Raw genomic sequence first — 25,904 nt, 5'->3', positions numbered from 1 at the left:
AGAATACCTTATTTACATTCTTATTTACACGAGTCAGTTTATGAAAATGACCAAAACATAATGACTGTAAGCAGAAAAGTTAACATTAACTGGACTGTTCAACCCTCAAGCCCTCCACTTTTTCTACTTGCTTTGATGAGATCGTGACAGGACTCTCAGGAAAGGCCTGATACCAAAAATAATGGGTCAACTGGGGAAGTGCAAATTCAACCTTTCCAGGAATAAGCTCAGTTCACACAGGTTATCTCTGCTGCTGTCTTTACCTATACAAACTCAAAATCTCTGTTCTCATTCACTTACTTTCCTGTTTTAGTTATCTGAAGCCAAACTGAATTGATTGTCAAAGGACATTTGCCTCCGTGGGCTATGCCATTAAAGCACTATGAGGTCTGTGTTCCTTTTTACTGTAATAAAATCACAAATCCTATACAGATAAATGAAGGCAATGTCAACATTATCTGCAACCCGTGAACAGATGTCATGTTCGTATGAAGAACTCTGCTCAATTCAAGATCAGGTGAGTTCAATATCCTCCAACAAAACTGACACCAATCATGCGCTCATCTGTATTTTTTTTCCACCTTGGAGGGCTACATTTTAAAATAAAATATTCTCTGTGCAGTAAGTGAACAAAATACATATAATATTTTAAATGTCTGCCATGAGATGCAGTTGATAATTCAGTGCATCCATGACTGGTTTTCCCCAAATACTCAAGCTCTGTGATTTTTAGCCTTTAGCTAAAAAACAATAGGCTAAAATAATCTGAACACTCAACAATTCTTTGAAGTAACTAGCTTGAACAAAAGTAATAGTTTAAATATATTTTGTATGAAGCATTGAACTAAATTTTGATGGTAATTTTAGGAAATGTTGTTTGAATATGGCTCCACTCTGACTAGCCATTAGCTTAATCAGTTTCACTGGTAGTGAAAAAAGGTAAAAAAAATAGTTGTCTCTCCAAATTGAGACTTTTCAAATATATATATATATATATATATATATATATATATATATATATATATATATATATATATATATTCTATAAGATAATGTTAAAATTCTACCAACAATGGCTGCATAATAAGTCTTATTGTAAATAATAAAAAAAATCCCCACAGAATACCGATTCACTCTTTGATCTCAGTGTTACACGAGTTGACCTCTTTTCTGTGAACAATTCAGCCTGAATGTAATCACTTCACATGAATTAAAGAAGACAGGTGTCACCCCTAACGTGCACCGTGACTCCTAGACAACCTACTTATCACCTCTGACTTGCGTAGAAGGTGTGAATCCAATTTGTCAGGATTGAAGATTAGGAAGGGCCAAACCCCTCCGGTTTAACAGCTTGCTAGTGACAATTTTTGGATGCTAAGCGGATAAGCGCAAGCTTCTTGGTCTAGAAATCCCACTTGTGGGAATTGGCATTCTTGTGGAAACTCTGCGGCAGATGGCTTCCTGTCAATGCATCCAGGGCACTTCCATGAATCTTTGCATTACAATAACACATATCACTTTCTTTTTGGGATTAAATCTTTAGTTACAGATTTTCTCTTTGCAACAGCAATACATTATTGGTTGATCAAGTTTATTTATTAAACTAAGAAAATAAAACCTATTTCCAGGGATCTCAAACATGAAAATAAACTGAAAACATTTTGTCAAACTATATAAAGTTTAGCTGTTACAGTAACTGAAGAAACAGAGCTAGATGTTAGACAACCCTGAATATCACCCATTTAGAATGATGCAAAATTGTAATGTACTTTATGTTAGTCATCTCATGGCAAACAAATAATAACAAATATTAAGTTTCTACACAATGACACAGAAATATATCAGCAAAATAATGAAATTAATCAAATAGAATCCAGTTACTAAACAAGTAAATTTAAAGACATCCCAATGCTAGTTATAAAACAATGCTGTCAAATGAACTTTTCCAGGCATTCATTGTCACTATGGTGGTTTTGATATTTCTATTTTCTATACAGTAAAATTATTGCTATTAAAATTCACTAATTATCATTATTGTTTATATAAACGTCCAGTTTGTGCAGAAATAAAAGGCATCTGGTAACCTGGTAAAAGCAACTTGGGCCATTCGCTATATTTAGTTCCATGTGAAATGAACAAACAATTATGTAGTGATAAACTTCTGATTGTGTTTTGTCAAAAGTCAATATTTATGTACATTTTAATTTTGTAATTTAATATAAATCCCATTTCATCTTGATGACTTCTTACTTCAGCCACTAATTAGGCAATGATTATTTTACCATAAGCTAGAAATGACCAACATTACTGAATCATCACATACTGCCAAATTCCCGATTATGTTTTGTTGAATACTTAAAATATATATCTGTTACATAAGAAGCATATAAGAAGCTACTGAGCTATTCATTAGGTACTAATTATAAATTAGTACTGGCAATTAATCAATGATGAGGTCAGCTCCTTTTTACCAGAACACATCTTGTTGATTCAGTGGAAAATGTTGCCAACATCTCATTAAAATCCAGCTCAATACACATTTTTTTCATTTGAATGTCGGTTTCAGCATCATTTTAATTCCTAAGAAACCTGAATTTAAGGTATTTTGCAAAGAACAGGGGCTTAAACTATAAACTATATATAGTATATAAACTATGTACCCTAGTTGAATACATTTTTACAAGTCTGTAAAAATGTATGCAATAAATTCAGCAAATAATGAAAACTAAGTCCTGAAATGTATTTGCTCAACACTTTTTAATTGATCTGAGGCTTCTATTTTTTTTAATCGTTAGAAAACTGCTTATTGGGAGGTTTATGTTAAGTTACTGGCAGCACCAGCCCAGAAATAAACATTTTTTTCATTGGCTAAATCAACTTTTTAAAAAAAGATTAATTTAGCACACAGTAGCACATGAATATGTAGTTTCAAATATATGTAGTTTTATACAAAATAATTGTTTTAAGTGCATAAAAATTACATGAATACTCCTGCTTCAGTGAATGTCTAAAGTGCTGGTTTCTTTGAAAGTAAGGGGCTCATAGAGATGGCTTAAGTGATTTTCCAATTTTGTACAGTGTAAAAACAATTTGGATCCACATGGTGTAACAAATATAAACTTTAATCTTTGCCTCCAAAAGTCAGAACTTGCTTAATGTAATTTGACGAAATGAAGGGCACTTAAAAACCTACAGCTGTAAAATCTTCTGTTGATAATAAATAAATTCTTTAAAATCTTAATCACTTACAGATTTAAGGGGAATCAAACAGTTTCAGTCAGTATTTATTTTTCTTAAAATGTAATGATTTAATGGGATTTTGAGCATCAAATGGTGTAAGATTACATGTCCACAGACAGGACTTGCATGTAAAGGGATTACCTCAGGTGCTCCCAAACTTTATTCATCGTGAGACAGGTCGGGTAACCTCAGCCAGTAATCTAGTTATTTAAATAGGCATTAGAAACTCAAACAGTTTCTGTTACAAGTTTGTTGGCTGAATCCTCTGAATAGAATTTTTGTTTTATGTATTTCGAGAAAATATTGCAATGGATATATTTATTCTGTATTCTATTAGAAGCTTTAGCTAATGGATTTCTTGCATACATAGTGTTGCTCTAATAACTGTATTGAAAATATTGCATTAGTTTTCTGGTCAGACAAATTTAAATGACGATCCCAAGGGAAGCAAACAGAAATAGCACAATTTTAGGCACTTGTGAGTTTTTACTAGTATTCATAGGTGTACTTCTGTGATGCTCAGCATTAATACAATTACATAAAGATTAATAGAAATATTTAATAAACTATGACGTCCTTTCCATTTTTAAAATTCATTTGTGCAACTCAGTTCACAAAGTATTAGGTTTAAAATCTATGGGAATCAGTCACTTCCGGTTGTTGAACCCCAATTGACATGGGGTAATTAAAGGCTCCACTTCCGCCCCCACGAGGAAGTAGAGCAAACCTCCTACAATATCCTAATGACGGTGGTAGTGAAACGCAATGTGTTATCCCAAAGACATTTTTTGAGTCATTTTTGTCTTATCAGCAAAGACGACAAGCAAGAAAATTCTCCAACACGTCCTACATCAGCTCTGTAAGGTTATTTGCGGGAAACAACGGAGAAATGAACGTTAAAGCCCAAGTCTTTCCTGCCAGAGGGAGGATGAGGGGCACAAAGTCTCATTGAATGTGAGTGTGAAACCTGTGTTGGACGCATTTCGCACATACAAAATGGGTGAGTAATGACTTAAATAATACCGGCTTGTGAAAAACTGCCTTCAGGAAAAAGCATAAAAAGTTGCTTAAATGTAAATACCGCATTAACTATGACAGCTTGCTTTCATGCTGCCATAGAGCCATCATTGGAATTTACACACATAAAACCAATCAAACATTACTAGCTTCACTTATTGATCTTTAATTTGACAGTCAATAAGTGTCTTTATGACAGAAAATGGGATGTTTATTACCTGGTGCAGTCGAACATGTGGTGGTTGTAGTCGGTCACAGTTTCATTCAACTGGCATGAGGTCGGCTGCAGGCCTTGATCAATTTACTGCGTTATTCCAGACTCCGTTTGGGTTTTGGAAATGTAATAAATTGTATTCCGCCCGCTACAGGCTCTGGATAATGACTGTCGGGATTGCATGTTCCCCAATGATAACACTGAACAATAACTTCCTATTATTTTCCTCAAATTCTCTATGACCGCAGCTTGTTAGCCTAGCAATGATAAACCCCAGCAATGTTGACGGAAGTTCATTCCTCCAGATTGGGGCCGTGTACTTCGGGACAAATTGCGGCCGCCGATTGGTCGGTTGCTGACAAACACCCTGGAATGACTGATAGGTGGAGTTATGTCTTCCCTTTTTAAATGTATATACACACACACACACACACACATACATATATATATATATATATATATATATATATATACACAGTGTCAATTTCATTATTTATTTTAAAATATGGTCATAAACATGTTTGCATGCACATGCTTTTAATTAAAGAGGTGTTTAATGTGTTTTTTTGTGAATCACTTTTCTGGTTGAGTATTTGGGTTTGCATGGCAGAAGGTTTGGACACCATTGCTCTATTTTTTTTTACTGATACAATAATCCAGCATTGAAGTTTGAGATATTGTATTTGGTGTTTTAAGGGATAAAAGTGAACTTACCTTATTGGGTTTATGTAACATTTGACAATGTTAGACTCACTGGTTGTGGCATAAAGGTTTTACACTGATAATGGAGGCATTGTGTTTTCATGCTTGTTCTCCCTACGTATGTGAGTTTTACACCAATTTTCTTCCACAATCAAAACACATGTATGCTAGTGTGACCGGTGGACTTCTGCGTTGTGTGTTTATAGGACAAACCATAAAAACACCGAGTCTGGGTTTGGAGGCGGACTCCGTTTATTCAGCCTGTCAATCGGGAGATATTAGCATTAGCACGTAGCATGTGCTCCAGTTCTCCAACCCGATCTATACAAAATCATAATGTTAGCATTCATCAAATCTTATAAATGCATAATAGCAACTCGAATGAAAATATTAACCTAACATTAATACAGAAGAAAAAAAATAAACATTTGGACAATATAAATGAAAGGATTACAATAGATTATAAAACTTGCCTCTTCCCAGTGGAACGATTAACAAAAGGGAAGAGGAAATAACTTAACATTTATAATGGTGCTGGAGGACCCTGAACAAAAGAAGAAGAAAGTAGGGCGGAGCTGGAGGACCAAACCCCTCATAGCAGACACAGAGGAACACAAAGACAGACAAGTATAAGAGGGCAAATAAATTAAAGAAAACATTTTGTGAAAATATACAACAATATAGACCCAGTTACACTAGGTTCAAATAGAGTATTTTATGAAAAAGCCAAATAACATAAGTGTTTTTCAACACTACATAAATATATTTCAATGAATAATTGAATTTTTCAAAACCTTTTAGCATAAAATAAAGATTCCATAATAAAATTAAACTATTTTAAACCTTCTTGAATGTCTTTACCAGGGGTGCAGATAAATATGCCAGATTTTTCCTGGAAACTAGAAGCAGGCCTTTTAAGTCTACTTTGTTTAAAGAAGCCGGATCCCATTACATCTTTACTGTTGGCTTGTACATTACGTCCGTTAATGGTAAACCAATTGATGCTAGTCAAGAGGATCCGGAGCAGCTCAGCTGTTTACCTCGGGCCAGAAAACACGGATCATGTTCTTATTCAATTAGACAAACCAGAAATCTGCTTTCTTGTTGATTGATTTGCAAATTGCATCTGCTCAAGGTAAGCATTAGCTGGCCATTGGCTAGAGATGCTCGTTTTAATGACAGCCAGTTACAATGTCTGAAAGAATATTGTCTCTTTCAGACATTTCACAGCTCTCTGCAACTCTCATAAATTAGATTTTTCGCATCCTATGATAGCTCTAGCTTTAAATATGTATGTGAAATGAAATTTTGTTTATATCTTAATTGAAATTTCTACTTAGGATACTTGAATTAGTAAATAGTTATTAAAACTTATGAGTTCAAAATGAGTTCAGTGAGACATAAATGTGCGTATATCCAGAGTGTTGTAAATTTTAACCAGTTATAGTAGGGGACATGTAAGGATAATAAGCAGACTAGCAGATTTCTTCTGTTCCTGCTAAGGCAAAGGCTAAGAGATCTCAAAAAGCAATTCATCATTGCGGGATCTAAATAAAATAAAATAAAGAGATTATAAATAACATTGCTGACATACTGTATATCAGTCTGAAAAGAATATGAAGTCATTTTTGTAGAAGATGTCTCCATCTATGGGTAAAGTATTTTTTATACCAATGGTAATGGAATTGATTATAACTTAATTCAAATATTGAGGCAAATATAATGTACTTACAGGCTCTTTTATGAGTATTCTCTATATGTTGATGAGAGATCAAATGTAAAATTTTATTGTTTAATTGTAATTGTTTATGCACTGGCATCCAAACTGTAATGTTATTTCAAGAAATTTTATAAATGAAATGTTCACACACAGCGCTGATTGTTTCCAGGAATGTCACAGAATTTTTGAATGCCTTTGTCTGTTCCTTATCTTCCAGCTCACCATAATCCTCTGAGCTTAATTAGGAGGCAAATGGACATCTTCATATAATTAGTGAAGATGTCTCTCCTCTCATTTGAAAATACCTATCAGTGCCCGATATAAACACACTTTATCAATTCCACTGGAAAAACCTCTGAACTGTTTTAAAAGAAGAAAATGGACATGAACTCATTCTAGTTTGGCAGGAAAACAATTTAACTGTCTCACATTGGCAGGAGTTTTATTTTCAGCTGTTGACAATAATTTAACGTTAACAGACTGATTTAGGTATTTGACATAATGTGCTTTATCCACTATGCTTTCAGTATCTGTCTGAGCAGTGCTCTTTAGAAGTTTTCAATTGTCATTCCTGAATTGATGACTTTCAGTGTAGGGTGCTGAGATCAGACTGGTGATGGATGCTTGTGATGGTGGCTTTGCTTCACAGTAAGTGGTTTATGTCAAGATGTATGAGTTGTTCCCCAGGTTGTTCAGGGGAAGGCTATGTTAGTGGTACCGCTTTTGACTTTTTAAAGACTTCTCAAGATGTTGGGATAAGCAATAGAAACCTGGAAGGCATAAAAAAACTGAATACTAAATATTCAATGCATACATTTTGTATCATATCTGTTAGAATTAAGGTTGGTTTGTTTGTTCGTAGTTTAATACAACAACATCTGATCGCTGGTGAGGAGGGAAAATCAGATAAATCTGTAACAGTATTGCTGGTTCTCAACAGTTTGGAACCACCGTCCCCTGTTGACGCTGCATGTTTCACTGGGATAGAGTACTAAATGGAGACTGGATGCCAGTTAGTTCAGAGTCCTGGGTTACCCTTTGACTACGTGAACGACAAAAGCAGAAGTAGGTCGTAGAAAACCTGGCGTGAATTACAATCACTTAATGCCAACAATCCCATGTCTGACACAGTAACGGTTCCAAAATCTGTCTTTAGTGATTGGTTTATACTTTAGCAATTTGTTCAGAGAGCCTGTCTGGGATGCTTCCTTCCTGTAGCCTAATTCTAGACCTACTGATAAATCAGACATTAGAGCTTGTTCACTTATTTTTTTCATATTCTGTCTTACATCTCAAGTTGATATTTGTCTTCCATTTACTACAGAAATTGTGTTATGATTTAATACTCATTGCTTTTTACTTTACTTACTTTTGGACTTGGACACTTTGGATGTTAATATAAAACTTGTTTCTTAGCCTTCTAATTCCTCAAGGAAACCAACTCAGAGATTCAGGTTTACAGTGGACACAGACCCTTACTGTGAAATCCTATTTGGGAATTGTTAGCTGTAACCCATCTAAATGGATAGTGACCCAGGGTTGTCAAACAGGGTCCACCTTTAATTCCATTTAAGTCATAACCAACAAGTTGTTTTGCTTTGTTCGATTTAAATTGTTTACAAACCTCATGTTCAAGGTTGGGCGAAGCAACCGAAACCAGAATTAGAGTTAACTAAGTTGGTATGTACACATATTTCCAGGGAAAATTTGTTTACCACTGTCATTTGTCACTTTGAATAAAATAATACCTGTCTAGTAAAATCAAAAACAGACAGAATATACTAGACAAACAGAAAGAAGAAACCTGAAAGATCTTTCTATCATCGACCCAATGTTAGGAAATCGATTCTGTGACCTCATTGGTCCCAAAACTTGCCCTAAAATCTTGAAAAAAGAGATCACTGATTAACGAGTGATTATACCAAGAGATTATGGGCTGAATTCCCAGATCCTCTTAGCTCATCTTCTTATAACGTGCCTAAGGGGTATATAACCATGGCTCCATGTAAGAAGTAAGAGAGCAGAGACAGCTGCAAAGACAGAGCTTTAGGTTTTACTCTATTCTGCTAATTCAAATCACAGCCTGAGAAGATGGAGAATGGCACAGAGGGCAAGAACTTCTACATCCCCATGAACAACAGGACGGGGCTGGTGAGGAGTCCCTTTGAGTATCCACAGTACTATTTGGCAGATCCATGGCAATTCAAATTATTAGCTGCGTACATGTTCTTCCTGATCGTCACCGGCTTCCCAATCAATGGTCTGACACTGGTGGTCACAGCTCAGAACAAGAAGCTCCGGCAGCCTCTCAACTATATCCTGGTGAACTTGGCGGTAGCAGGATTGATCATGATCATCTTTGGATTCACAGCCACCGTATACTCTTCTTTGATGGGCTATTTTTCTATGGGACCCTTAGGCTGTGATATGGAAGGTTTCTTTGCTACAATTGGAGGTAAAGTTTAGAAATATGCTAATCTTCCCTAAGTAAATTATTGTTACCTCAATTATCCTTTAACTGGTTTCACGTCACAGCTCGTTTTGTTCTTTGTCTACAACAGGTCAAGTATCACTATGGTCTCTTGTGGTCTTAGCTATTGAGAGATACATAGTAGTCTGTAAACCAATGGGTAGTTTTAAATTTACTGCCACCCATTCTGCAATTGGCTGTGGATTTACCTGGGTCATGGCTCTCTCCTGTGCGACTCCTCCTTTGGTGGGCTGGTCAAGGTGAGAAATTTACAATAATGGATCCAATAGCATCCCCACATCTGTAGGGCAGTGTAGCAAAAATGAAACATTCCTTCTTGTGATTCTTTGTAGCTTTATTTCCTTTCTAACAAATCTGGGTGTTAGATTGTGGATTTTAAAATCTTTGCATAATTTCATGTTTGTTATTTTGCTAACAATTAACCTCAAAAGCTGCTTGCTGTTCAAGCAAAGAAGTTTATTTCCTTTTAGCTGGGTTGCTTCTATAACATGCAACCAAACCTAGAGAATCATACTCTTTGTGCATTGCAGACAACCATTACTCTAACTTGGGATTTGTTTTCTTTAAAGTTCCTGATCATAATCATAGATGTACACAACCAAGGAGAATATTATTTATTTACAGATGCACTCATTCAGCAGACTGGCAAGGAAAATGAGATCTTCTGCATTTGGCAGAAAAAAATATGGAAGAAACATTGATTATTTACCTGAATTTATGTTAAAATATATTTGTCTCAGACAAGGTCTCCAAGACCTTAGAGGGGAAGGTGGTGATGCTGAAATGGAGGAATTTTAGATAAAAAGTAATTGTTTTCAGCATAATGTGATTTTGCTATCTTGTAATGTGATTAAATGAAGTCAGTGAATTTCTGAAAAGATTTCAGACTTTCACAGAAAGAACTGGTTCACCTTTCAGAGCAAACAAACAAAGAAGGCAAAATTGATTAAATACTAAAGTGAGATGACACACTGAAATTCAGCTTAGGCAAGGTTTTAGTTCTTAAACACTTGATTTAAAAATGGCTTAGTCACTCACAACTTCACTTAAGTCACAGCACCTTGTTATTGCTTTTTTATTATTTTTGTTTTAAGAGCAAATCTTTTCTTTTCAAGAAAGTTCATACATAAACAACAACTTAGAACAACGTAAGCAGAGACAACCAGTTGCTTACACTTTGTCTTCTGTCTATAGGTATATTCCTGAGGGTCTTCAGGTATCCTGTGGACCTGACTATTACACGTTGGCCCCAGGTTTCAACAATGAATCATACGTGATGTACTTGTTCTCCTGCCACTTCTGTTTCCCTGTCTTCACAATCTTCTTCACATATGGGAGTCTTGTGATGACAGTCAAAGCTGTAAGTGTTGAAGTTTAAAATATAGTCATCAATATAAATTCCATGTTTTTAATGTTGTGTTACTACAGAATATTACAAACTGACAGCTAACAGATTAATTTCTACACCAACCAGTCCAAATTGCATGAAGCATGTGGATGATGCAGTATTTTTGAACAAATGTATTTTTTCTCAAACTCTTAGTTTCTTTTGAGATTTGTTTAAAAAAATAATTGCGTGGGTGAATGTCTGCTGGAATGCATGGATTCAAGATCCTTCAACAATATATGGTGCAAATTGCAAGGCATGTGCCATGAAAACCTCAGATTTAATGCCATGACAATGGTTAATGAAAAACACTAAACAGTAAGTTATTTATGGAAAGTAATTAGAATATATCTCTTATCATAGATATTAATGTTTTGAAGTTTTTTTAAATATTTCAACAGCTTACTTACATGAGTTGGTAGCTCACAAGCTGCCTTGTATGTCTAACGCGATTCATTCAATTCAAGTAATTGAAACATCATTCATACTTCACATGAAAATCATTGCTTTCTCTGTCATGTCTGTTAGGGGGGGCATCTATCTGCATTACAAACATCCTTTTTCCTAACTGCAATCTTGATCTTACTGTATAATAAAATGTCTAAAACAATCAAATACTGACATGACCTGTTGTTGAACTCATTTCCAGGCTGCAGCCCAGCAGCAGGACTCAGCTTCCACTCAGAAAGCTGAGAAGGAAGTGACACGTATGTGCGTCCTGATGGTTGTCGGCTTCCTTCTTGCTTGGGTCCCCTACGCTTCCTTCGCTGCGTGGATTTTCTTTAACAGAGGAGCTGCCTTCTCGGCTACCGCCATGGCCATTCCTGCCTTTTTCTCCAAGAGCTCAGCATTATTTAACCCAATTATCTACATTCTGATGAACAAACAGGTCAGTTTTTTTTACATTTTACATTATGCGTAGAATGTTGTATCTAAAAAAGGTCAGAAAAATCTATGCATATTTTATTTTCCTTGAAATTCAGTTTCAGTTTATAATTTTTCTGTGAAAAAGTTAAATAATTATTACTGCAAGTTTGTGTTATGTCCTTTCAGACCAACATAAAATGTGTTTCTTTAGTACAAGTTTTTTTTTTTTTACATGAAGTCAAGTCATCGTTTCATTTTAAAATGAGTTTATTTGTATAGCACATTTCAGCAACAAGGTAGTTCAAAGTGAAGAGAATTAGTGTCTTCCAGAAAGATTAAATATTATTGCTATGGAGGAAAAACACACAATATTGCTATAATATAGTTAAATGTAATTCAAAACTTGAGTGATCTTTCAGATATTTCTTCATGTTTGTATTTCAGTTCCGTAACTGCATGCTGGCAACAATTGGAATGGGTGGCATGGTTGAGGATGAGACCTCAGTGTCGACCAGCAAGACAGAAGTCTCCACTGCAGCTTAATGATTACAGCTACACATCTTCAGACAACCTCCTTCCTTATGTTTTCTTAATTCTGCGTGTTATGGACATGGAAATAAAGAAATGGATTCAAGGCAAACTTTGCTGCAACAAAAGGACTTTAATCTCTAAATACTGGCCTGTGATGTTTTGCTGCACACATTTATGAATATTATCTACATCTGGGGAAAAATTATTAAAAAAAACAACAAAAACAAATAAGCAACAAAAAAAATAAAAAAATAAACAAATAATAATAAAAAAAAGGACTCTAAGATGAGACACAGCCTGATGTGTGTTTCCTTGCTCAACTGTGTTGGTAACATCTGCTTGTGAAATGTTCAGATGGTGAGTGGGTGAGATTCACCTATGTATATTTATGAAATGTGAAATTTTGCATTTGTTTCAGCCTCTGTCGTAATAGCCTGTAAATATTTTCTAAAAAAAGAAAAAGTATAGAGATACAGATTAAATGCATGCATAAAAAGACGCATTGGTTTGTGCTTCCTTGTTGTCTATGCAATTGAAAGATGAAAAAAGTTATTGAAGGAGCAGGTAAATTGGAAATTGGATCATTCCCACTTGCATCATACCCAGCAGTAAAACTACATGTTTTCTTTCAGTAATTTCTTTCTTGTCTGATTTTGTACTGGTTAGTATGGCTGACCCAATGATGACATGAAATCAATGATAACATGTGGAATGTAACTCCCATTTATTTGCAGAAAATTTGTCTATGGGCAGATTATTTCGTAGAGCATTTTGAAATAGTTGAAGTAAAATTCAACTTGGGAACTTGAAACACCAATGCTAGTTGATTCACTATTAGCAGGGTAGCCAATCAAGGAGCAAGATTCATTTTCCTTGACACTGATTGGCTGTTCCCCCAAGACTAGAGGGTAGGAAGACCATGGATGTTAACTTCTAAATTTTTATACGTTTGATATTATATATTTTTAAAGGTGTTTTTTCCTTAACTGTGTCTTACAGCATAAGGGCTACACAGTGGTGCAGCAAGATGATCCTGGGACCAAATCTAAGAGCTGGGGTCTGTCCGCATGGAGTTTGCATGTTCTCCCTATGCATTCGTCTCACATGCTAAAAACATGATTAATTATACATAGGGTTCTTAAATGTGAGTGTGTGAGTGCATAGTTGTTGGGTATTTTAACCTGTACATATAAAGAACCACACAGAGAATAGTATCACTTCAGCCTTTGCAAAGGGGGAGAGTCTCAGTGGTGCCTCAGTACAACTCCAGCTTGTCCCCCTGCAGCAGACTGGTTTTATTGAAAGCGGGGTGGGGGTCGGTAATACAACAGAAACTTAAAGATAAGGAGTAGAGGGGTCTCTCTGAACTAGTTGAAACTGGTTTCTCCAAGAACAGCATGGTCCACCTCACCTTGTTTCCAGCTTAGAGTAGAGAGATAAACTTATTCATGAGATAACTATTTGCAAAACTCTGACAATGGTTGTTTGTCCTGTATGTATATGTTGCCCTTTGACAGACAGACAACCCGTTCAGGGTGTACCTGCTTCTCACCCAAAAACTGCTGAAAGTAGGCACCAGCCTTTCCCTCCATTTTGCAGGGATAAGCAGATATATAACATTAATGGTTGTATTGCACAAGCACACAACAGTTTTTCTCAGTTGAGTTTTTCTCAACATTTGCAACAGTAAGTGCATTTCTCAAAACAAATCCTACAAATAGAAAAATATCACAAACTACCATCAAAAGCCAGTCTCTCAAAATCCTTAGTTGATCTCTTGAAAGTGGATATCTGTTTCAATAAACATGTCAGAGCCTCAGTATGACAAGTTGTTGTGTCACTGTGTATGGATAAGACAGTCAAATTAATTTGGCATGTTGTTAATATAATAGTGAACTCTTGAGGGGTGTTCTGTTGTAAACTATGGCTACAGTTTTGATGACATGTTTAGTAAATTGTAATTGTGGGAGATCAATGGCAAGAGATTGGACAATATTCACATTTACCCTTTTACTGCAATTTGTTGACAGACCATCCTATTGGGACAGGAAAGGAAAAGAGAGCACTTCAGAGCATAAAAAAACAAAAGTAGAAATGGGAACATAAGACAATCTCCTTAAAGCACATACAGTGCTGTAGGAATTACAGTGCAGTCTTCCTACACCTCCTGGCTTTTCATGCCTGTTGGCTCACAAACTCTCATTCACATCACAACAAATATCTACTATTGTGATATGGTGTGAAAAGAATCTCTCAGTGCCTTTTCAGCCTCTGCAGGCATCTGAATTCATCACGCTCTTCACCATGGCACATATTAGGACCATAAAGTATATGTGGCTGATGATACTTTTTAACTCCATGAGGACAAAAAAAATTCCGCAATGGGGTCAGAAAAGATTGAATAGTAGGTTGAACGGAAGTCCACCAGCATCCTGTTGTGGGTCGTAAAGCATTGCCTGATGATGTTGGAGCGATGCAACTGATGTCACTCTGCCTCTGCATCTGTTTAGCCTCCTAATTCCTCTGTCAGAGCCTCACTCCTCTTCATCATCTTCTTCTCACTGGCTGTTGACCCTTTCCAAATCTTTGTCCTTCCACTGTCAGAAATGTAACATCATGCTGTGCTCTGGTTATAGACGCTACAACCAGAGTTATAGCGTCTATAACCAGTTGCAGTTAATAGCATCTATTAGCTGCTTGCCAGTTAATAGTTCATGACATACACCTTTGAGCCATTTAAAAAAAAACTAGTTGACCATTGGTTAATATAATGTTTCACACGTTTGCCTTCAGTGGAAAAAATCGGGATTCAACTGGACCAATTTACCAATTCAGGACAGATTTAGAAAAAGACTAATGCAAATTTATAGAAATATTCTTGACATATTATAACAACTTGTTCAAGCATTTGCATGCAAAAACATATACAAAAGATTACGCTTACAGCTTTTCTGGATTACTTCGATGCAGTTGTCAACTCAAACTCCACATTTTCAAAACAGTTAACACAAATGCCTAAACAGTGGCAATCATGGTCAAAATGACTCATTTTGTTAGCAGAAGGCACTATTTATACCAAAACATTTAAAATATTAAACAAAAGCAAATATTACCTTTAGACAGCACAACTGGCAACCAAGAGTGCGAACTCTGCCAATCAATCATTACATAATGGACAACAAAAAATAGTACTTGCTTGTCAGTGTACAGTCAATCAAGTCCATTACATCACTTTCCTGCAAGTATTCCATTTAAACCTGGAAAGACTCACAGAAAGAGAAAGTAGCATCACAGCCATCAAATTTAAAATATTTGAATATATCTTCAAGTGTGCAAAATACATATCAGAAATTCTACCATTGCTACCAAGTAAAATCTTAAAAATAGACAATTTAAGACAACCAATTGAGAATATAAAGAGGAAACCTTTCTCTGTACTATGACTAAATTCCGTACTTAAATTGACTTCCGTATAGACATTGTGTTATTTTGAAATGCTTTATGCTTCAAACTTTCTCCTATTCCTTCACAAATTTTAGATAATGACACATCGATATTTCTTGGAACAGTAAAAGAGCTTTTAACCCCAATGCAGCTGTAGATTTATGTATGCAGATTAGGAACAAGCTTAGATGTATTTTAATGATCTTTTTGTTCTGTATTTTTAGAGTTCAGTTTAAATCCACATGCTGTAAACTTTCATTCATCTATGCTCCTTCTTGTGCTGTAGCTTAGTTATATATTTTCCTAAACAAGATAAAAAAAAATAGCACAGTTAAATTTACTAACCTAATTTGCCTTTCCAGACCTTAACAAAGTGTTGTTTTTATTTTTATTCCACAGTTCGTTTCATTCTTTCTGCAAGCCTGTCTTAAGAACCTCAATGGTCTGTCATGTTCTCAGTCTAATAGACTTATTACTCCTGCTAATTGGATTTGTCTTTAAGTCACACTGAACATTTAAAACCACAATTACCCTCCTTCGTAGATGCATACCTCCACCGTTGAATCAAGTTGTCATACACATCTGCTTCCCTTTTCTCTTCTGATGTTATTTTTATCTTATAGAGCACTTTGGAAAAGCTAAAGCTGGAAAATTAAGGATTTTGGCATTAGCCTAAGTGTCTTTGGCCTGTAAGACATACAATTTATATGTGCACATCTAATACAGAGGGATAGAGAAAAGGAAAACCCATTAAAAACAAACAAAAAAAACTATGAACTATGAGGTCTAAAAGTATTTCAGAGCAGAAAGCAAACAACATTCATGTTGGTTTATGTGATATTGTCTGTCAAGCTGGCACTCTGGAAACCTTGCTGCTTCAGTTTTGTGCTCTTAATTTGCAGATAGGAGAGACTGTTGCATGACAAATAGATCATTTGCAGTGGAAGAGCTGGTTGCAGCACCTGCTGCTGGCTGAGAAGAACAAGAACAATTATTTCACAAGTCTCCAAAAATAAAATCTGTGCTAAAGAAATAAATCAGGTATCTTTTAACCATAAAAGTGTCAAGCATATTTTTGCCTGTTCAAACAGACATGAATTGAATTATGAATATTCCAAGTGACAGGGATTTAAATTTAGTTGAGCTACGCTGTCACATGTAAAGCTCTGTGATTCCAGGTGAATATGCAATATACGGTTGATAACAAGTCACCTAAATTATTACTGGTATATTGGATGCATTTACCATAGGTGTCATAAAAATATTCAACCAAATGAACCCTGGTATCATGGTTTTTGCCCATTACAGCAACCTGGAGTGCATGTCACACACACTTGTCGTCGTAAAAGACTGGAGTGGTGATTGCAAAGGTCTCTGTGTGAGAGACACCGAATTTATTACAGTCAGGTCACATATGAATATACTGTTACTGTTTGTAATTTATTGGTCACAGGTACCCCACCCAGTTTGTTTTGGTTTTTATAATAACTTCATTTTTTCATTGTAGTTTGTTAGTTTTTTCAGAACCTAGTTTTTTATTTCTATCTCCTGCCTTAGTCTTAGTATTAATATTTTTGAGATAAATACACGAAGAAGTTATTAACATATTCACTACTTAAAGCTGCAGTGTAACTTTTATTTTAAAAAAAGTACTTTTTATATATTTGTTAAAACACGTAAACAGAAGCATTCTGTTTACGTGTGTTCCTTGAACGTGCCTTTTTGCTAGTCGGTTTACTGTTTCGTTCCTTGTTTTTGCAAAAGCACCTCCAGACATCATCTGTGCTTGATCCCAGCAACATCGGTCTAATGGGAAATTCACAAATATAAGCACAATTCTCTTTACACACCGGACTACACTTTTACTTTTCCTTCCTGTTAAATTGAAAGGAGCCTATATATGGATGAAGGCAAGACAGAGTAAACCTCCAGTTTCTTTGTTGTCATTATTTAATCTACATATTATGGAGAGGTTATTAATTTTCTCAAGATGATTTATGGCAAAAGGCTATAATTTTCTGGCTTTATTTTTGGTATGCCAGTTTCAGACCTGGCATACTATTATTTTTAAGCAACATTATCAGAGATTTGAATATGATGTAAAACCATTAATTATTTTCCCCCTAACGTTATTATGTGGCTAAACTTCCACTTTCCTTTTAGAAGGTTAGAAAACCTCTAAAGACACTTGTTGCATCACAGGTAGCTGAAGTTATCGCCTCTCTATATGGGCCTGTCATGGCTTCATGGAGCTTCAGTCTATTGGAGCAAAGCAGAATGGGTGGCTGAGGTTGATTTAGAAACGAAAGCTGCCTTATAGCCTAATTGAAGAGTGCTTTGATTTACAATCTGTAACCACATCCTCATGTTTAAAACAGAGTGCTATACTGACTGCCATTGTGAATATGACAATATGACATACGCTATATGTCTAGTTATTGTACATCTATTTATTAATTGTTTAGGATAATTTTAGTTAGACTGTGTCTTTTATTGTTACTCAATGTTAGTAACACCCTGTCTTGTATCACTGTGGGATAGTGAGAAACGTCATTTCGATTCCCTTGTATGTCTGGACATGTAAGAGGAATTGACAATAAAGCTGATTGATTGATTGAAATATTTTTGACTAAAGTTCGTCATGTTTCAAAAAGACATTATGATATTAGTGGACATGCCTCGAACACCCTGCTGAGTAGATAAAGTAGAGATGGGATAAAATGATCTTCAGAATTTCAGATTTTATTTATGACTACTTGTTTATGACAACCTTGTTCTGTATTTTCAAACATTTCCACCAAATAACATGATGCTGACTAACCCTCAATAAAATACTCAAAAATAACTAAGCAAGTGTCTAAGGAATGTTTGTCTCATGTGGGATTCCAGTAAGATAGTGTTTTCCTCTGATAAGTGGATTATCTTGATCTAGCTTTAGATTTCTCAGGTTTGTGTTCAGACTTGTTTGAGCAGAAGCATTCTGAAGTATGTTGTGTGGGAAGTGACACCCCCTGCTGGTCAGATGCAAAATCATGGTTTTTTTTGTAACATCAAAATATTTACTGGAGTACCTTAAATACTGTGCTGAGAGAGAGATCACAAGTAGAAGCACAGGTACATAAATTAAATTCCTCATGCAAAACAGACATTTTGAGTTACTCCCATCCATCCATCCATTTTCTGTTCACCCTTGTCCCTAATGGGGTCAGGAGGGTTGCTGGTGCCTATCTCCAGCTACGTACCAGGCGGGAGGCGGGGTACACCCTGGACAGGTCGCCAGTCTGTCGCAGGGCAACACAAAGACATACAGGACAAACAACCAGTCACACACACACCTAGGGAGAATTTAGATAGACCAATTAACCTAACAGTCATGTTTTTGGACTGTGGGAGGAAGCCGGAGTACCCGGAGAGAACCCACGCATGCACAGGGAGAACATGCAAACTCCATGCAGAAAGACCCCGGCCGGGAATCGAACCCAGGACCTTCTTGCTGCAAGGCAACAGTGCTACCAACTGCGCCACTGTGCAGCCCATTTCGAGTTACTTTAAAAATAAATTCTGATCAATCTCTTATTGGACAAAAAGGGAATTAAGCCTTACAGTTACAGCTTTTTTTTTATAGGTAGCTTTTTAACCTTTACATTGTGAGGTTATCGGCTCTTACTGTACCATGACCATTTCCCTGTTGACAACACAACAACATGACTAAAGAGTATTTAAGAAGTGAATGAAGAATTGAAATGTAGACAACTTTACCCGCCTTTGCAGCTGCAGTGGTCATTAATGAGAAAGTCATTATTTGCATCACAGCGCTTTAGTTCATTAAGCTTGTCAGAAGCTACTTGAAATGAACTCACCATTGTTTTAACAAAAAAGTCAGTCATGTGGTGCTAAGAACATAATACAAAACATCTGTTTCTGTTTGCACTTGCAAATATTTATGTCTGTTTGGACTGCAATATTTGTTTCAAGGTAGAAAACTCTCTTACCAGCTTCCACCAGAATCTTCTCAAGGTCTTTCGCTTTTGTTCTGGAGCTGATACACACACTTCAATCCAAAATATTTTGCCAATTGTACCCAGAAATCATTCTCCATCCTGAAGGTTGAAGGTTGAACATTCCCAATTTGGGTTAATCTTGCCTCAAAATCTTTCCACAGATGAACGTGGCACCTAAATGTCAAGTGTCTGTCAGTATTCTTACTTTATTGTGCTACACCTCACCTCAGGGTATGTTACAACTAACCCGGAGTACAGAGTTAATTGCAACAGTTCGCTCTTCGTGTTTGAAATCAGACTATAAAATTACTATTTTTGTTGCAGAAAAAATAGCTCTACCACTTAACAGCAGAGGAGACATGTAAGTACTTTGCATTAAATTGTAATTGCACTGGCTTACAAGAGCTCCAAGCTACAAACTGAAATATTTGAACTGTGACATCAATCCCCGGTCTTGCCTATATATTAGAAATGCAACTTATTGAGTTAGTTACTTCATAGCTTACTTTTATTGAATTTACAAAAGAAACTTCATGCCCAGAAGAGGTAATAAAGCAATAGAAAATGCTATATATTCCTATATGTGTAAATAATATCTAAGAAATTGTATTTATAAGTCAAAATAGTTAACATTTGTGCATCAAATACTGGACTTAATATGCAGATTTCAGTGTTACTAACAGTCGTCAAACAAATTCAATCGGTACATTTTATTAGATACATAAGTACTTGTTAAAAATAATGTAACATAAATTTTACTAACATGTGCACTGTTACACTGATGATGATGAAGAAATTTAAAGAGACAGGAACAATTATGGTTGATTTGCTTTTCTAAGAAGATGTGATGCTGAAGACAAAGGTTCACTATTTCAGACTGCTAGAATGACTGTCATGTAAATATATTGATTGATTAATTAGTGATTAATACCTTCTTTTTCCTTTCAAATAAAACTCATTAGATTGTCCTTTAAGGTGAGAAGTTTGTGGAAGAATATTTATATATTCATTTATTTAGTAATAATCTTATTTACTTAGTAAAAATCTAATGGTTGTCTTTTTTAACCATTCATACTCTAAGTGTCCATCACTGCTTGAAGAAACTATAACTGCCTCTGACCTGATTGGATTAACCTTAGTATCCCCTTGTCCTGCAATAGCCTTGCCATGATGTATCAAAAGCTTACTGTAAGAAGTTGGGAGTTTGTTTTGCACATCAACACATCAGTGGTTAAGAACACCTATTACCTGGTCACCGTATGTTTAATGAGAAAAGAGACTGTGAGATCAGTTTGGTAACGCTGAGTAATTTACTGCTTTGGCAGCTAAAGTGGCAAGTAAAGTGCAAGGTTCATTTGGTAAAAGTGTCTGTGATTTTGTGTTTACCTCTACATGAATGCATAATTGGGTTTTTTCCCCCCCCAAAAAATATTTGAACAAATAATAAAACTGTACAATGGTGCAGTTGGTAGCATAATTGCCTTGCAGTAAGAAGGCCCTGGATTCAAATCTTGGCCTTAAATCTTTCTACATTTCTCTCTTGATATCTGTTCTCTCTGGATACTGGCTTCCTTTCATGGAGCTAAAACAAGACTGTAGGTTAATTGGTCATTCTGAATTGTCCTTAGGTGTCAGTGTGTGCGTGTATGGTTATTTGTCCTGTGTGCCTCCGAGTTTGTATGTTCTACCCATATATGCATGAGTCTTCTGTGGCATCCTTACACAGTCCCAAAACAGCGGCGGTAAAATTGTTACTCCAGTTGAGTGCTAGCATTGTTTGTCTTGTGTACTTCTGTGTTATCCAGTGATCGACTGGCAATCAGTCACCTATCACAAGATTACTGCTGGAGATAGACACCAGATTTCCTGCAACAGCTGCAGGGAAAAGCGGGTATAGACAATGAACTAATGGTAGAATTGCTGACATGCAGTTTGTTTTCCATTAGTCTTCAACAGTGCATTCACCTATTAAGTAATATAGGTGAATGTATGTAAAATCAACTCTTTTTTTAGCTTTACATTATGTTAAAATGTTATTCCCTCATAAAAACATACCTCCAGTGTTGACTTAGTTCTTTCATGCATGTTTGAGACATCCTTTAATCTGCCAGGGCACCCATATGGCTGTGTGAAATGCCTGGGTGAACCCAGCGCCACCTTCAAGATGCAGCTCCGAGAAGGAGCTGCAGTCTCCAAGCTTCCATCTCACAGAAGCCCTCCCCCATTGAGTTATTTCAGACTAGCTAGCAGCAATTAGCAAACACCTGGTGGAACTATGCATCTGCTGAGCTCATTATACAAGCTACATCTCAGTGCAACGCTGGTAAAAAAACACTAATGGGTTAATAGAGGAGTGATGGTATGATGACTTTCTGAAGGCAGAGACAGAATGACTCTGTCTCTGCCTTCAGAGAGTAAGATGTGAAATTACAAAGTCATATTCATATATCATATATATATATATAAAAAATATATATAAACAGACAAAGCTACCTCTAATTTCTTCAGATTGTCAAACCAATTTTAATTTCAAAGTAAATATGAAATGCAGTTTTAAAATAATGATACATGAACTATGGGGAGAAAAAAAACCTATTCATACCAACCCAGCCCTATGCAATAAACAAATTCCCTATTGATTCTAGTAAATCATTATACCACACTTATTAGCAATAATTGCCATCCAGCATTTGCAATACGCAAAGCTCAAGGCTACTTATTCTACAGACGTCACTTTGAGATTTCTTTTTTAATTTTTTCATTAGCATCCAGTTGCCTGAACTTGATATTATATGAAGAGTTATTGATGGTGGTTAAATATATTTGTACCCACGTTGGTTTTCTTGTGTATAGGGGAAACACAAAAAAAACAATATGAAGTCTTGGAATCAGTTCTTACTGTCTGTGTGCAGTGCACAATGCTGTGGTAAAGTGGATAACTTGGAGGGGCATGTAATCATACCACAGTTGTTTAAATATTGTCTATTAGGGTACAACTTAACCTCTACTGTTTTAGATTTTATTATAATCCAAGCAATAGATGTGTTTCCAAAGGATGAAAAATAGTTTGTCACAAAAGCCAGGTTGGTTTGAGTAGCTTTTCACCTAGATAAAGAAGATCTTGATTGGAATTGAACAGGTTTGTCTTGAGTTTGTCTGATTTACAACTTAGTTTGAAGATGTGAAACATTTACATATGACAAAAAAGTACAACAGAAGAAACCTGTACCGGGGCACTTTTTCATGGCATTGTAGCTAGGATATGCTTTAGCCTCCTTCTGCCTCTAAAAAGTAATAAATTAACCACGCAAAATCGTTAAACATGGAGAACTCAGCACTCCTAAATTAAAGATTTAATTACAGTTCTATATAATATTCTATATTATATGACAACAAAGCACAAATGTAGGTCGATGACCTAGATTATATATGATTATATAGGCATATTTATATAATACCTTATATAAATATGTGCATGTATCACATCTTCTTAGTTATAAGAAGCAAGTAGCACACAGTTTATAAAACCACTGGACAAAACGTTCTCTTCCTTCATTACCGGATGAGAAGCGAATGTTTGGGTGAAGCCGGACTTTGTCTGATCCCTCAGACTTGCCTGCATTTGTGCTCACTGGGGATTAAAAATGCAAAGTCATGGCTAGTTAGCTCAGCTACACAACTCAGACAAAACCTTTACCGTCTAAAAATACTGTCTCTCAAAGAACATGACTTATGCGGCAAGTCAATAAAATTTCCAAGTTCAATAAACCTTTCTGCAAATTATGTCAAAATATTAAACTTATCAGTCATGCTTCATCTTTAAAAATTTTACAACAAACTTCATAGTAGGCCTATAATGATACGTGTGCCATATTTTAAATTTATGTGTAAATGAAATCAATAAAGAACATGTCTATGTGGCACTTTTAGTTTACATTTTTAAACGTAATTTCTGGTCTTCGAAATAAGGTATATATTGCAAAGCAACAATTTCCAAGAATGAGTAAGACTGAAGAAGAAGGACAGTAATTTATCAGGAAATGTAGGCTGTATGTCAAGCAGAAGAGAGACATTTAACCCTAAGGTCATTACCCTGCGGTGCTTTCTTAAAGTCAATTATCCATCAGATTTGAGCTGGTCACTTCCTCACAATCCTCCTGTAATCTAATTTTACTAATGTGGGGATAACCCCGAGGAGGTATAAAACATCCACGTCCGCATTAACTACCAGTGTAGGGTTGGCATTTACCACTCTGAAGCTTTTGGCACTTCTATCAGCAAAATCTCCCACTCACAAGGAAACTAGAGATGGCTTGGGATGGCGGATACGAGCCCAATGGCACGGAGGGAAAAAACTTCTACATCCCGATGTCCAACAAAACTGGCATCGTCAGAAGTCCCTACGAATACCAGCAATACTACATGGTGGACCCAATGATCTACAAGCTCCTAGCCTTCTACATGTTCTTCCTGATCTGCACTGGAACTCCCATCAATGGCCTGACGCTGTTTGTAACTGCTCAGAACAAAAAGCTGCGCCAGCCTCTCAACTATATCCTGGTGAACTTGGCTGTGGCCGGACTCATCATGTGCGCCTTCGGTTTCACCATCACCATCACATCTGCTCTTAACGGTTACTTCATTCTTGGACCCACCTTCTGTGCTATTGAGGGATTCATGGCAACACTCGGAGGTAAGATGAAAGCAACTAAAAATTTATCAGGAATCATGCTTCAGTGGTTTGTCTACACTTAGTAATATAATACGTTTTTTTGTCTTTGCAGGTGAAGTTGCTCTCTGGTCTCTGGTTGTTCTGGCTATTGAGAGATATATTGTAGTGTGCAAACCTATGGGCAGCTTCAAATTCACTGGAACCCATGCTGCTGCTGGAGTTATTTCCACATGGATCATGGCTCTTGCTTGTGCAGCACCTCCACTTTTCGGATGGTCAAGGTAAACCTTTGCTTGATTCAAAATGATTTAACCGCGATTTCTGTAGCTCTTAATTTACTACAAATGAAATAACAATAGAAGTGAATCACCATAAATAAACATATTAGCTACTGTCTTCTTCAAATAAAAACCTAATTTTATTGTTTCATATGTTGTACAGGTACATTCCAGAAGGCATGCAATGCTCCTGTGGACCTGACTACTACACCCTGGCTCCAGGATTCAACAATGAATCTTATGTCATCTACATGTTTATTGTTCATTTTTTCATTCCTGTTTTCCTGATTTTCTTCACCTATGGAAGCCTCGTCATGACAGTCAAAGCTGTAAGTGAAATTTACATAGGTTTTCTTCCAACTTCTTATGAACTCACTGAAAGAGTTGCACAAGTGTTTTATGACCTTTTACCCTACTGAACTCTGTAGGCCGCAGCTCAGCAGCAGGACTCGGCTTCTACACAGAAAGCTGAGAAAGAAGTAACACGTATGTGTGTCTTGATGGTGTTGGGCTTCTTGGTAGCTTGGACGCCATATGCATCCTTCGCTGGCTGGATCTTTATGAATAAAGGAGCAGCTTTCACGGCTCTGACTGCAGCCCTGCCTGCTTTCTTTGCAAAGAGCTCAGCCCTTTACAATCCTGTTATCTATGTCCTGATGAACAAACAGGTTGGCATATTCTACAGATACCACAACCTATGTTTTTATGTATTTATATGCAAGTTCTTAAATATTCTCCTTTCTCTGACTTTCAGTTCCGTAACTGCATGCTCAGCACTATTGGAATGGGTGGCATGGTGGAGGACGAAACCTCAGTTTCAGCGAGCAAGACAGAAGTCTCAACTGCTGCTTAAGGACCATATGTCTTAATCACCTCTTCAAGTCTGTGGACAAGTTCCTGAATAATTGCTTTCTGATTTCAATAGTCCACTCAAAAGAGAGAGACTTTTGCCAAATAAATTTATGGATTTAACAACTGTGGACAAAGGAATTCTGTCTCATCTGGTTATGCATGTAAAGCATCAAATGTAAATTTTACTTTGGAGTTTGTCTTGTACAGCAGCTGTGTGAATGCATGTATGATATGTGAGCACGTATGTTTGAGTATGCGTGGCTGAACTTGGATCTCTCTGTACACCTCAACTACCAAAACACAGGCTGTGAACCGCTGAAAACCTTTCATTGCTGAATGTTCAAGCAAGTGTGGGGTGTTTTCTTGTAATTATATGAGGGAACATGTTTTACTGGAGCACCAGTGGAATTATTTTTATGTATTTTGTGAAAAACAAACAAAAAAATACATAGTGTTGAGTAGATAATAAATACATGCATCAAAATAAA

At 36.2% G+C, this 25,904-nt stretch overlaps 2 protein-coding genes across 3 annotated transcripts; both read left to right on the top strand.

The window, feature by feature from the left end:
• The first annotated feature begins 3,973 nt into the window (after positions 1-3,973).
• Positions 3,974-12,980, top strand: LOC114135488 (green-sensitive opsin). Of its 2 annotated transcripts, XM_028002810.1 has the most exons (7): positions 3,974-4,240; positions 4,777-4,854; positions 8,976-9,348; positions 9,455-9,623; positions 10,579-10,744; positions 11,421-11,660; positions 12,083-12,980. In XM_028002810.1, the coding sequence occupies exons 3-7, from the start codon at positions 8,985-8,987 to the stop codon at positions 12,179-12,181; spliced, it is 1,038 nt and encodes a 345-aa protein (XP_027858611.1). In that variant the 5' UTR covers positions 3,974-4,240; positions 4,777-4,854; positions 8,976-8,984; the 3' UTR covers positions 12,182-12,980. The 2 variants fall into 2 exon arrangements, with proteins under 2 accessions (XP_027858611.1, XP_027858609.1); XM_028002808.1 differs by lacking the exons at positions 3,974-4,240; positions 4,777-4,854 and having other exon boundaries at positions 5,997-9,348.
• A 10,846-nt stretch (positions 12,981-23,826) lies between these two features.
• Positions 23,827-25,904, top strand: LOC114135487 (green-sensitive opsin-like). Its single transcript, XM_028002807.1, has 5 exons — positions 23,827-24,307; positions 24,399-24,567; positions 24,728-24,893; positions 24,993-25,232; positions 25,319-25,904. Exons 1-5 carry the CDS (start codon positions 23,923-23,925, stop codon positions 25,415-25,417), a joined length of 1,059 nt encoding a protein of 352 aa, XP_027858608.1. The 5' UTR covers positions 23,827-23,922; the 3' UTR covers positions 25,418-25,904.

The sequence above is a fragment of the Xiphophorus couchianus genome, chromosome 20 (genome assembly GCF_001444195.1).
Source record: "Xiphophorus couchianus chromosome 20, X_couchianus-1.0, whole genome shotgun sequence".
In the NCBI taxonomy this organism is placed as follows: Eukaryota; Metazoa; Chordata; class Actinopteri; order Cyprinodontiformes; family Poeciliidae; genus Xiphophorus; species Xiphophorus couchianus.
The sequence above is the reverse complement of the archived record's forward strand: the minus strand, read 5'-3'. Positions and strand labels throughout refer to the sequence as shown.